The sequence below is a fragment of the Cynocephalus volans genome, chromosome 11 (assembly GCF_027409185.1).
Source record: "Cynocephalus volans isolate mCynVol1 chromosome 11, mCynVol1.pri, whole genome shotgun sequence".
NCBI lineage: Eukaryota > Metazoa > Chordata > Mammalia > Dermoptera > Cynocephalidae > Cynocephalus > Cynocephalus volans.
Genome location: NC_084470.1, coordinates 11,407,591 through 11,420,731, shown reverse-complemented (window position 1 = coordinate 11,420,731; position 13,141 = coordinate 11,407,591). Strand labels below are relative to the sequence as shown.

General features: G+C 38.9%; 1 protein-coding gene across 1 annotated transcript in view; it reads right to left on the bottom strand.

The window, feature by feature from the left end:
• CFAP61 (cilia and flagella associated protein 61) overlaps positions 1-13,141 on the bottom strand; it is a 300,780-nt gene that overhangs the window by 91,832 nt on the left and 195,807 nt on the right. Inside the window, 1 exon segment of the mRNA XM_063113349.1 lies at positions 4,532-4,706. Within this exon segment, the coding sequence (XP_062969419.1) occupies positions 4,532-4,706 (175 nt within the window).

The window sequence follows — 13,141 nt, the reverse complement described above, 5'->3', positions numbered from 1 at the left end:
CCCTCTGTAGCCCTTCCTACTGGATCACTGTCTCTCTACAGATGGAAAGGTCACCTTCCTAAAGTGAGGTTTGGCATGTAATATCACCTCCCTGGTCATTTCCCTTCATAGGGGCCTCATTCCCTAGAAGGTAGTCAGTTAAACGTGGACTTGGCCTGACACTTGAGGTCCTCCATGGTGTCTGTCTCCCACCTGCTCCTCTCCCTTCATCTCCCACTGCTGACCCCTTCACAGATGCTGCCCAGCCCTAATTGTTGACTGTCGGCTTCTGTTTGTTTTTACTTTTTTTTTTTAATTGTAACATAGTTGATTGGACGATTGTCTTTCGGACACAATTCAAACTCCCTCAACCTCTCTCCATCTGCTTATCCTGCTCTCCTCTAAGGCTGAGCTCAAGTTCTCCTCTCCAACTGGGTTCTACTCATGCTGCATTTCCTGGAAGCCCCTGCAGGTGTAACTGTCTCCTGTTGTTGCCTCATGGCTCTCTGGTGTGGATCAGCTTTCTGCAGCCAACTGGGGGTCTATCCTAGGCCCACCCTGTTCTTAGATTTGGACTGTGATCCAGTGATGCTGCATTTTCAGGGAAGAAAGGAAGGCGCAGAGGCTGAAGAAAAGAACAGGGAAATAACCGCAAGAATAAGATTTGAATAGGGCTAATTACAGTCATGTCTGAATATGACTTGAATTATGGAAAAGCTGCAAAGAGAAAGTTTCCTTCAGGCAGGAGGTGAACAGTTTTCTTCCTAACTTCTCTTACATGAGAAGTCATGTGAAAAGTGCCTCTACACAGAATTAAATTAACCTGGCCAGGCAGGTTTCTCAGATGGCTCTTAGAGCCTGGTCCCAGCATCTGAATGTTAGTAATACCTACCTGGGAGGTGTCCTGGGGAATCATTAAGTACCAGACTTGGGGGGAACTGCCTACATTTTAGAAAAGAAACTAATTTCCACATAACTTCTTGTCCTGGCTGTTCAGTGAGCGAAAGCAGGCACTAAAAGGGGCTTTATACAGTGGCTGATGGAAGACATTATTCAAGCACCAAAAAGCATTGCTCTGTAAGTAGGCGCTGGAGCACTGCCCTCTTCCACAGCTAGTCAGGTCTGCAGACTAGCACCGATGCTCTTCCTCCATCTGGGGACAAGGGATGAAGGAGAAGACACCCGAAGGAGACCACAGTCCTTGTGCTTTGGGACTTCTGGATTCTCTGCCATCGACATTCAACCTTAAAAGCTTGCATTGCCACTTTTAAGAGCCCTCTTCTTGGTGAAAATGCTATGGAGTCCTAACACCCCAAAAGGCTAAAGGTGCTAAGTGAAAGCACTGCACGCTAACAGCACTGGACACAGTCCTAAGATGTACTGTGTATTTTGTGTTGAACCACTGGCTTTTGGGCTTTCAAGGAGTTTAAGTTACACTTTGAGGTCCAGACTTGAGTAATGATCTCTCACAAATTCTACGGATGAAAGGAGCATTCTGCAAACTACAGCTTATCGCCTATTTTTAGAAATAAGTTTTATTGGACACCACCATGCCTGTTCACCTATGTATTATTTTTTATGGCTACTTTCTTGCTACAATGGCAGAGTTGAAGAGCTGTGACAAAGACGGTATGGCCGGCAAAGCCTAAAATATTCAGCTATGGCTTATTTCATTTAACAATTTTCTCCAAGCTCACCCATGCTGCTGTAAGTGGCAGAATTTAATTCTTTTTTATGGCTAAGCAGTATTCCATCATGTATATATACCACAACTTCCTTATCCAGTTGTCTCTCGATGGACATTTAGGTTAGTTCCAGATAATGGCTATTGTAAATAGAGCTGCAATAAACATGGGAGTGCAGGTATCCCTTTGACACGATGATTTCCATTCCTTTGGATATATACCCAGGAGCTGAATTGCTGGATTGTATGGTAGTTCTACCTGTAGTTGTTTGAGAAACCTCCATACTGTTTTCCATAATGGCTTTACAAATTTACAGTCCCACCAACAGTGTAGAAAGGTTCCTCTTTCTCCACATCATTGCCAGCATTTGTTATTCTCTGTCTTTTTGATAATAGCCAGTCTAACTGGGGTGAGATGATATCTCAATGTGTTTTTGATTTGCATTTCCCTGATGTGAGTGATGGTGAGCCTTTTTTGATGTACCTGCTGGCCATTTATATTTCTTCCTTTGAGAAATGTCTATTCATCTCCTTTGCCCATTTTTTAATGAGATTGTTTTTTTACTGTTAAGTTGTTTGAATTCAGTGTATATTCTAGATATTAATCCCTTGTTGGGTGCACAGTTTGCAAATATTTTCTCCCATTCTGTACATTGCCTTTTCACTGTGTTGATTTTTTCCTTTGCTGAGCAGGAAGCTTTTTAGTTTAATATAATCCCATTTGTTTATTTTTTCTATTGTTGCCTGTACTTTTGCAGTCTTATCCATAAAGTCTTTGTCCAGTCCTACTTCCTGAAGTATTTTCCTTATTTTCTTCTAAGAGTTTTATAGTTTCAGGTCTTATATTTAAGTCACTAATCCATTTTGAGTTGATTCTGGTATATGACAAGAGGTACGGGTCTAGTTTCATTATTCTACACTTGGATATATAGTTTTTCCAGCACCATTTACTGAAGAGGCAGTCCTTTCACCAATGCATATTCTTCATTCTTTCATCGAAGATCAGTTGCCTGTAAGTATGTGGATTGATTTCTGGGTTCTGTATTCTGTTCCATTGGTCCATGTGTCTGTATTTATGCCAGCATCATGCTGTTTTGGTTATTATAGCTTTGTAGTATAATTTGAAGTCACGTAGTGCAGTGCCTCTGGCTTTATATTTTTGCTCAGGATTGCTTTGACTATTCAGGATCTTTTGTTGTTCCATACGAATATTAGGATTTTTTTTCTATTTCTGTGAAGAATGTCATTGCTATTTTGATGGGATCGCATTAAATCTGTAGATAGTTTTGGGTAGCATGGACAATTTCACAATGTTAATTCTTCCAGTCCATGAACATGGAATGTCCTTCCATCTTTTTGTGTCCACTTTAATTTCTTTCAGCAGTGATTTGTAGTTCTCATTGCAGAGATCTTTTACCTCCTTGGTTAAATTTATTCCTAGGTATTTTGAGTTTTTTTTGGTATCTATAGCAAATGAGTTTGCTTTCTTGATTTCTTTTTCTGCTAGTTTGTTGTCGGAATATAAAAATGCTACTGATTTTATATTGATTTTGTATCCTGCAACTTCATCGAATTCATTTATTATCTCTAAGAGTTTTTTGGTGTAGTCTTTAGGTTTTTCTATATACAGGATCATGTCATCTGCAAACAGGGACAATTTGACATTGTCTTGTCCAAATTTGGATGCCCTTTCTTTTGCCTGATTGCTCTGGCTAGTACAAACACCCTTTATAAAGTATTAGCAAATTGAATCCAGCAGTGTATTGAATGCCATTTGATATCCATTTTAAAATTTTTAATGTAGCAAATGTAGTAACTTGGCAAAAAGTTAGTTAATACCTATATTATCCACCAAAAATCAGAAGAAACCATGAGAGTTTTCAAAAAGTTTGTGGAAAAATAGAATTAAACAATAATATGAATCTTTCTATGAACCTTTTGAAGTATCCTCACATACTTAATTTTAATGTATTAGTTATATTAACAAATATAATTAAATTATATTTAGATAAATATGTTAAATAAGTGAACATATTTAATTTTACACATCAATGCCCACTTTCTGGGCACTTAGAGGTCTTTACATCCATGGACTGAACTGAATGTCTAGGTGAGGATACCAGCTCTAACCATAGGTGGTTGTGCAATTAAATCAGGTCATTGACCCTCCCTGGGTTTTGGGTAAAATCAAAAGGCTGCATTAAGTCATCTCTAAACCTTGTCTTCCAGGTTTCAATGAAAGACACATAGGGAGCTAGGTCCTATTCTGGTTGTTTAACTAGTCAAACAATTTCAATGAAATCCAAGCAATAGAGAGGAAGATGCTTGCAAAAACACTTTCAAGTGGCAGAGGCACGTACACAAAGGTTTTACTTTCTCATTTTGATCCCAAAAGTGGCATGCAACTCAAATATGTGTATGTGTGAGAAGGCAACACCATGGAGGAGAACAGTGGGCTGCAAAAAGAAGAAAAGAGCCCTTCCAATGTGGGCCTTTCTTCCTAGGTCTTTTCAGCTCACAAAAGGAGACATACTTTCCATATAATTGCTAAACATGTTTGCTTATTAAATTATTCTTTAATTAGTTAATGATTTTAGCCATGCTTTGCTCTTTGGATATTCATTTTGTGTAATAAAATAATTATAGATAATTAAACTATCTCAAGCCTTTTTTCCCCCCAGCAAACATGCTGTGTATCCAAAAATGACAACAAGTTGTAAATTAATCTGGAAAACAAAGCATGACAGATGAATGATTTGGTTGGAATTAATTAGGCACTAATTATATACTGGAAGTAGACGAAGAATGAGACTTATTATAAAAATAAAACACTACTCTGAAAAGATGCACAGTTGCCGACACCCTTACCTTCTGTGGTGATGGAGTTGTTCCTTATCCAAGTCAGGGCCTTAAAGCAATCTTCGTCGTCACTGAGAGTGAAATGGTTGCAAGGAACTTTACCAGTGTATTGACGCTTATTACTGTTTGGAACTTCTCTGTTCATCAGATGTTGACTAATATCGGCACCCATAGGGCAGGGGACCTAAGGTGTGTTACAGAAAATGCTTACTTCAGTTGTAAGAGATGAGGTGCTGACCCAATTTAAGAAAGAATGCAAGCATAGTCATGTCCAGTATAGGTATGTCTTTTTTCTGCCCCCAGATACAATCAGGTTTTAACTGAGAGGGGGAAAAAACACACACACAACAGGCAGAATGACCACTTAGAGACCCTTTTCAGGAGTTGTTCTGGTTATCTAATGCTGCCTAATAAATTATTCCAAAGCTCAGTGGTAGATAGTAACCATTTATTAGGCTCACAAACTCTAGGTCAGTAATTCAGACAGGGCAAGGTGGGGGACATCTGGGAAGGAAACTATCTCAATCCTTTTCCTTTCCCCCAGAAAACATGTTGGGTATTCAGAAATGACAACAAATTGTCATTATTTGTCTTGCAGTGGTGGTTGTGGGCTAGATCTTAGCTGACAGCTAAGAACACCCACGTGGGGAGGGCTGGCTGGTTATCTCAGTTGGTTAGAACATGATGCTAACCACCAAGGTCCAAGGTTTCATCCCTGTACTGACCAGTGACCCCCCCAAAACCAAACCAAAACAAACACCCACATGGGGACTCTCCATGTAGCTTCGTATAACATGGTGGCTGAGTTCCAAGTGTAAGTTACTGGAGAGAGAGAACCAGTACACGAGCTTTTCTAACCCTGTCTATTGAGCATTGTCTCTTCCACCACGATCTATTCATGGAGACAGTCATAAAGGCCTGCCCAGGATCAAGGGTAGGGAACCTAGACTCTACTTCTTCATGCAGGCGTGGCAAGGCTCTGGAAGAGGACATGGAACTGAATTTGATGTTGCCATTTTTGGTAAAAACCATCTGCCACAGAAGCAATTGTATCAGGGGTAGAAATTCAAGTGTATAGAGGAGGTAGACAGGAAAAAATAAGGGGAGGGGATTACTATTCACTCATGAAAATTATAACTTTATTCTTCACTTTGTCGAAGAAATAATCTCTTTCTCTCCACACAGAGCCTTCCCAGTACAACTTCTGTTCCCTCACTTTTGACTCAGACATGAGTGGGAACAGAAACTTCCTTCAACTGTAAGAAGAGCAGCAGTAAAAACACAACAAAGGATTGCAAACTAGAGAGCCCATGCCCTGGCCAAAGAGTTCAGCTACCACTCAGCTCTACCCAGTGGTTGCCAGGGTGGAGTGTGGGTTCACTATGGTCAGATCTGATTTCTCAATAAATGCCAGGTCCGGCCGCCGAAGACGAGGCACCGCGGTGGAAGATGGTGACGGGGGTCGCCGGCGAAAGAGGAGGCGCTGCCTGATGACACAAAGAGGGTCCTTCCACTTCCGATCAGTGCACACAGAGTGGAGAGACGTGCGGCCAGGGAGGCGGAGACTCGACAGAAACCACACACCCTGTGGGGTCACAACTGCACGATCCAACAGCCTGGGCCAGAGCACACGGAACAGGGAGAAGTCCTGCACAGGAAGTGAAAGCTCAACAGAGATCAACACCCTGTGGTACGTGATCCACCAGCCCAGCAGAGTCCAAGCTGACCAGAAAGGTGGCTCCCCGGAGAGGCCCAAGACCCGAGGCAACCACACACACAAGGCACTAGAGGCCAACTGAGCAGTCACAGAGGGAGCCAGACGAAATTGGCAACCACAGCAACATCCTAGTTAGTCATTAGTCTCAAACCGGTGGACTGTGAAACCCCCTGCCACAATGAATAAACACCAAAAAAAAGATACCAGAAATACAAAAAATCAAGAAAGTACACCACCAAAAGTTAATAAATCTCAAACTCTAGATCCTATAGAACAAGAAGCCCTTGAAATAACTGACAAGGAATTTCGAGTGATAATTCTAAGGAAACTGAATGAGATACAAGAAAACTCAGCTAGACATCATGATGAAATGAGGAAAAGTATACAGGATCTGAAAGAGGAAATGTACAAGGAAATCAATGTCCTGAAAAAAAATGTAGCAGAACTTGCTGAACTGAAGAAGTTATTCAACGAAATAAAAAACACAACGGAGAGTTTAACCAGCAGGCTTGTCGAAGTTGAAGAGAGAACCTCTGAACTTGAAGATGGGCTGTTTGAAATAACACAAGCAGACAAAAAGAAAGAAAAAAGAATCAAAGACATTGAAGAAAATCTGAGAGAGATATCAGACACCCATAAGCGATCAAATATCCGAGTCATGGGTATTCCAGAAGGGGAGGAAAATGGAGATTGCATTGAAAACATATTCAACAAAATAGTGGCAGAAAACTTCCCAAGTATAGGAAAAATCACAGATCTTCAGATCCAGGAAGCTCAACGATCTCCAAATGTATTCAACCCAAAAAGACCTTCTCCAAGACATGTCATAGTCAAATTGGCAAAACTCAGAGACAAAGAGAGAATCTTAAAAGCTGCAAGAGAGAAGCGTCAAATCACCTATAAGGGAGCCCCAATCAGGTTAACATCAGATTTTTCATCACAAACCCTAAAAGCTAGAAAGGAATGGGATGATATTTTCAAAATACTAAAAGACAAAGATTGCCAGCCAAGAATACTCTACCCTGCAAGGCTATCCTTCCGAAATGAGGGGCAAATAGTATATTTCTCAGACAAACAAAAACTGCGGGAGTTCACTACCACACGACCACCCTTACAAGAAATCCTCAAGGGAGTACTGGGTTTGGTTCCTGAAAAATAACTACCACTGCCATAAAAACCCAAGAAAAATCTAAACCCGCTAGTATAATGAAAATGGCATTCATGAAGAGAAAACAAGCTAACAAAAACACTATCTACAACCTAAGGAACCAACAAACACAGAAAACAAACAGTAAATCAGAAAGTAAGGAACAAAAGACACCTAAGACAACCAAACAACCAATAAAATGCTAGGAATAAATCAACACCTTTCAATAACAACTCTTAATGTAAAAGGCTTAAATTCCCCAATTAAAAGACACAGACTGGCTGACTGGATCAAAAAGCAGGACCCAACTATATGCTGCCTACAAGAGACCCACCTCACCCAGAAAGATTCACACAGACTAAGAGTGAAAGGATGGAAAAAGATTTACCATGCACACAGAAAAGAAAAACGAGCTGGAGTAGCTATTCTTATATCTGACAAAATAGACTTTAAACTAAAAACCATAAAAAGAGACAATGAAGGACACTACTTAATGATAAAAGGACTGATCCATCAAGAAGACATAACAATCATAAATATGTATGCACCCAATGTTGGAGCAGCCAGATTTATAAAACAAACTCTATTAGACCTAAAGAAGGAAATAGACACTAATACTATAATAGCAGGGCACCTGAACACCCCACTGTCAATATTAGACAGATCATCTAGGCAAAGAATCAGTAGAGAAACACAAGATCTAAACAAGACTCTAGACCAATTGGAATTGGCAGATATCTACAGAACATTCCACCCAACAACCTCAGAATATTCATTTTTCTCATCAGCACATGGATCATTCTCCAGGATAGATCACATATTAGGTCACAAATCAAGTCTCAATAAATTCAAAAAAAATTGGAATTATCCCATGTATCTTCTCAGACCACAATGGATTAAAACTAGAAATTAATAACAAATGAAACTCTGGAAACTATACAAACACATGGAAATTAAACAGCATTCTACTTAATGACATATGGGTCCAAGAAGAAATCAAGCAGGAAATCAAAAAATTTATTGAAACTAATGAAAACAATGATACATCATACCAAAACCTGTGGGATACTGCAAAAGCAGTACTGAGGGGGAAATTTATTGCATTAAACGCTCACTTCAGAAGAATGGAAAGATGGCAAGTGAACAACCTAACACTTCACCTTAAAGAACTAGAAAAACAAGAACAATCCAAACCTAAAGTTAGCAGACGGAAAGAAATCATTAAGATCAGAGCAGAACTGAATGAAATTGAAAACCAAAAAACAATTCAAAAGATCAACGAATCAAAAAGTTGGTTTTTTGAAAAGATAAATAAAATTGACAAACCATTAGCATGGCTAACAAAAAAAAGAAGAGAGAAGACTCAAATAACAAAAATTACAAATGAAAAAGGCGATATTACAACTGATTCATCTGAAATACAAGCAATCATTCGAGACTACTATAAACAACTATACGCCAACAAATTTGAAAATCTGGAGGAAATGGATAAATTTCTGGACACACACAAGCTCCCAAAACTGAACCGTGAAGACGTAGAAAATTTGAACAGACCAATAACAATAAAGGAGATTGAAGCTGTTATCAGAAGGCTCCCAACAAAGAAAAGCCCAGGACCAGATGGATTCACAGCAGAATTTTACCAAACATTCAAACAGGAATTGACACCGATTCTTTACAAACTATTCCAAAAGATTGAAACGGACGCAAATCTCCCAAACTCATTCTATGAAGCAAACATCATCCTGATACCAAAACCAGGTAAAGATATAACCAAAAAAGAAAACTACAGGCCGATATCCTTGATGAATATAGATGCAAAAATCCTCACTAAAATACTAGCAAACAGAATACAGCAACACATACGAAAAATTATTCATCACGATCAAGTGGGATTCATCCCAGGGATGCAAGGTTGGTTCAACATACGCAAATCAATAAATGTGATACACCATATTAATAAACTCAAACACAAGGACCATATGATCATCTCTATAGATGCTCAAAAAGCATTTGATAAAGTTCAGCACTCATTCATGACAAAGACCCTCTATAAGTTAGGTATAGAGGGAAAGTATCTCAACATAATTAAAGCCATATATGCCAAATCCACTGCCAATATCATCCTGAATGGGGAAAAGCTGAAAGCTTTTCCTTTAAGAACAGGCACTAGACAAGGATGCCCACTCTCACCACTCCTATTCAACATAGTGTTGGAAGTACTAGCCAGAGCAATCAGAGAAGAGAAGGAAATAAAGGGCATCCAGATTGGAAAAGATGAAGTCAAACTGTCCCTGTTTGCAGATGACATGATCCTATATATCGAACAGCCTAAAACCTCTACAATAAAACTGTTGGACTTGATAAATGATTTCAGCACAGTAGCAGGATACAAAATCAACACACAAAAATCAGTAGCATTTCTTTTCTCCAATAGTGAACATGCAGAACGAGAAATCAAGAAAGCCTGCCCATTTACAATAGCCACCAAAAAAATAAAATACTTAGGAATTGAGTTAACCAAGGAGGTGAAAAATCTCTATAATGAGAACTACAAACCACTGCTGAGAGAAATTAAAGAGGATCCAAGAAGATGGAAAGATATCCCATGCTCTTGGATTGGAAGACTCAACATAGTCAAAATGTCCATACTACCCAAAGTGATATACAAATTCAATGCAATCCCCATCAAAATTCCAAAGACATTTTTCTCAGAAATGGAAAAAACTATCCAGACATTTATATGGAACAATAAAAGACCACGCATAGCGAAAGCAATGCTGAGCAAAAAAAATAAAGCTGGAGGCATAACACTACCTGACTTTAAGCTATACTATAAAGCTAAACCAAAACAGTATGGTACTGGCATAAAAACAGACACACTGACCAATGGAATAGAATAGAGAATCCAGAAATCAACCCACACACTTACTGCCATCTGATCTTTGACAAAGGCACCAAGCCTATTCACTGGGGAAGGGACTGCCTCTTCAGCAAATGGTGCTGGGATAACTGGATATCCATATGCAGGAGAATGAAACTAGATCCATACCTCTCGCCGTGTACTAAAATCAACTCAAAATGGATTAAGGATTTAAATATACACCCTGAAACAATAAAACTTCTTAAAGAAAACATAGGAGAAACACTTCAGGAAATAGGACTGGGCACAGACTTCATGAATACGACCCCAAAAGCACAGGCAACCAAAGGAAAAATAAACAAATGGGATTATATCAAACTAAAAAGCTTCTGCACAGCAAAAGAAACAATTAAAAGTGTTAAAAGACAACCAACAGAGTGGGAGAAAATATTTGCAAAATATATATCTGACAAAGGATTAATATCCAGAATATATAAGGAACTCAAACAACTGTACAAGAAGAAAACAAGCAACCCAATTAAAAAATGGGCAAAAGAGCTAAATAGGCATTTCTCTAAGGAAGATATCCAAATGGCCAACAGACATATGAAAAAATGCTCAACATCACTCAGCATCCGGGAAATGCAAATCAAAACCACATTGAGATACCATCTAACTCCAGTTAGGATGGCTAAAATCCAAAAGACTGTGAACGATAAATGCTGGCGAGGCTGCGGAGAAAAAGGAACTCTCATACATTGTTGGTGGGACTGCAAAATGGTGCAGCCTCTATGGAAAATGGTATGGAGGTTCCTCAAACAATTGCAGATAGATCTACCATACGACCCAGCTATCCCACTGCTGGGAATATACCCAGAGGAATGGAAATCATCAAGTCGAAGGTATACCTGTTCCCCAATGTTCATCGCAGCACTCTTTACAATAGCCAAGAGTTGGAACCAGCCCAAATGCCCATCATCAGGTGAGTGGATACGGAAAATGTGGTACATCTACACAATGGAATACTACTCAGCTATAAAAACGAATGAAATACTGCCATTTGCAACAACATGGATGGACCTTGAGAGAATTATATTAAGTGAAACAAGTCAGGCACAGAAAGAGAAATACCACATGTTCTCACTTATTGGTGGGAGCTAAAAATTAATATATAAATTCACACATACACACGCACACACACACACACACACACACACACACACAAAAACCGGGGGGGGGGTGGGGAAGAAGATATAACAACCACAATTATTTGAAGTTGATACGACAAGCAAACAGAAAGGACATTGTTGGGGGGAGGGGGGGAGGAAGAAGGGAGGGAGGTTTTGGTGATGGGGAGCAATAATCAGCCACAATGTATATCGACAAAATAAAATTTTAAAAAAATAAAAAAATAAAAAAATAAATGCCAGGTCCTTAAGTTTTTATATGGACTTCTGATTTTTTACTATTTAGGTTCAAATTAAAGTCAAACAAATAAATGCCATTGTGAAAACCAAGTGAAATGGCACAGTGGCCTGAGTTTGCCCAGTGAGCCACCACTTTGCCCCTCTGATTTTTATTTGGCTGCCAGGAAGAGATTTGGTAGAAGAAGAGAGGTAGGCATGAGGTGCAAGACTTAAAGGCAACTCAAGGCCTCTGGTGGATGACCTAGTCCCACTGGCTTGCTGCATATTCACAGCATCGGGCCTGAGGGCCGCAAGGTGGGAACAGTTCTACAGCTATGATGGCAATGGTTCACTTGCACTAGAGATGGATAGGGGTTCAGAGGAAGTTCTTTCTCCCTGGACAAGTGCAGAAAATGCCTTGTTACATGGGGTGAATGTTGGCTGGTGCCTGAACAAATGGAGCTTGACCAAACACACCTGATATTTAGGAAACTTTTGGTTATATCCTGCCTCAATAGAATTTGTAAAGCCTTAGTACATTCCTGCAATGTATTTAATTCAAGTGCAGACTAGATTAAATTAAAACAAAGCAGAATCAATGTTTAAAGTTGGATGCCTTGTTTCTAAGAAGAGGCTGCAGTAAAATTATATTTAGTAAAAAGGAACAACTCAATAAGAAATGGTCATTTACTGTAACTAAAATTGTGAAGGTAAAGTTTTCTTATAGTTATAGCATTTGTTTAGCAGTATCACACTGAAATTTTGATATTACAACATTCACAGTTAAGATAAAGCAGTCCACTGAAGGCTTTGGCGAGTGGTTTCAAGTTCACAATATTGAACACTGTGCTTCAGAGTTTGGAAACCTCACTGGAACTACAATGACCACTGCAGTATAAAAGAAAATGAAATTTGGGTAACATTTTATCAGTTTAGTAAGTCATGATTTAATGAATCATGAAAAATCCATGGCAGAAAATGGTAGGGCTAAAAAGTACAAATTGAGAGCTATTCAATTTTTAAAACCTTCAATGAGTTATCATTCCAAATAGTGGGTGTTTACATGGAAATAAAAAGGGAAGAGGGGAAAAAAGAATAACACCCAAATTGAAAATTAGTTCACTACAGTCTTGAAATGTAATTGCATTCTGGAATCACATACTTTTAAAAATTAAAACATGTTGATTATATATATATGTGAAGTACAGTTAAATATCAGTATTTTTGTACAATATGTAACGATCAAATCAGGATTATTAGCACAGTCATCATTATCAAATGCAATTATTCTCTGTGTCCATTACCCAATTTCTCCCTAACGTCCCTCCCCCTCCCCCTTACCCCATCTCTAATAACCACAGTTCTGTTCTCTCTTTCTGAAAGTTCAACATATTATTGTGATTGTAGTTTCTTTGTTTGTTTCTTTCTTCCTTTTTTCTTATTTATTTTTTAGCTCCCACTTATGAGTGAAGACATGTGGTATTGT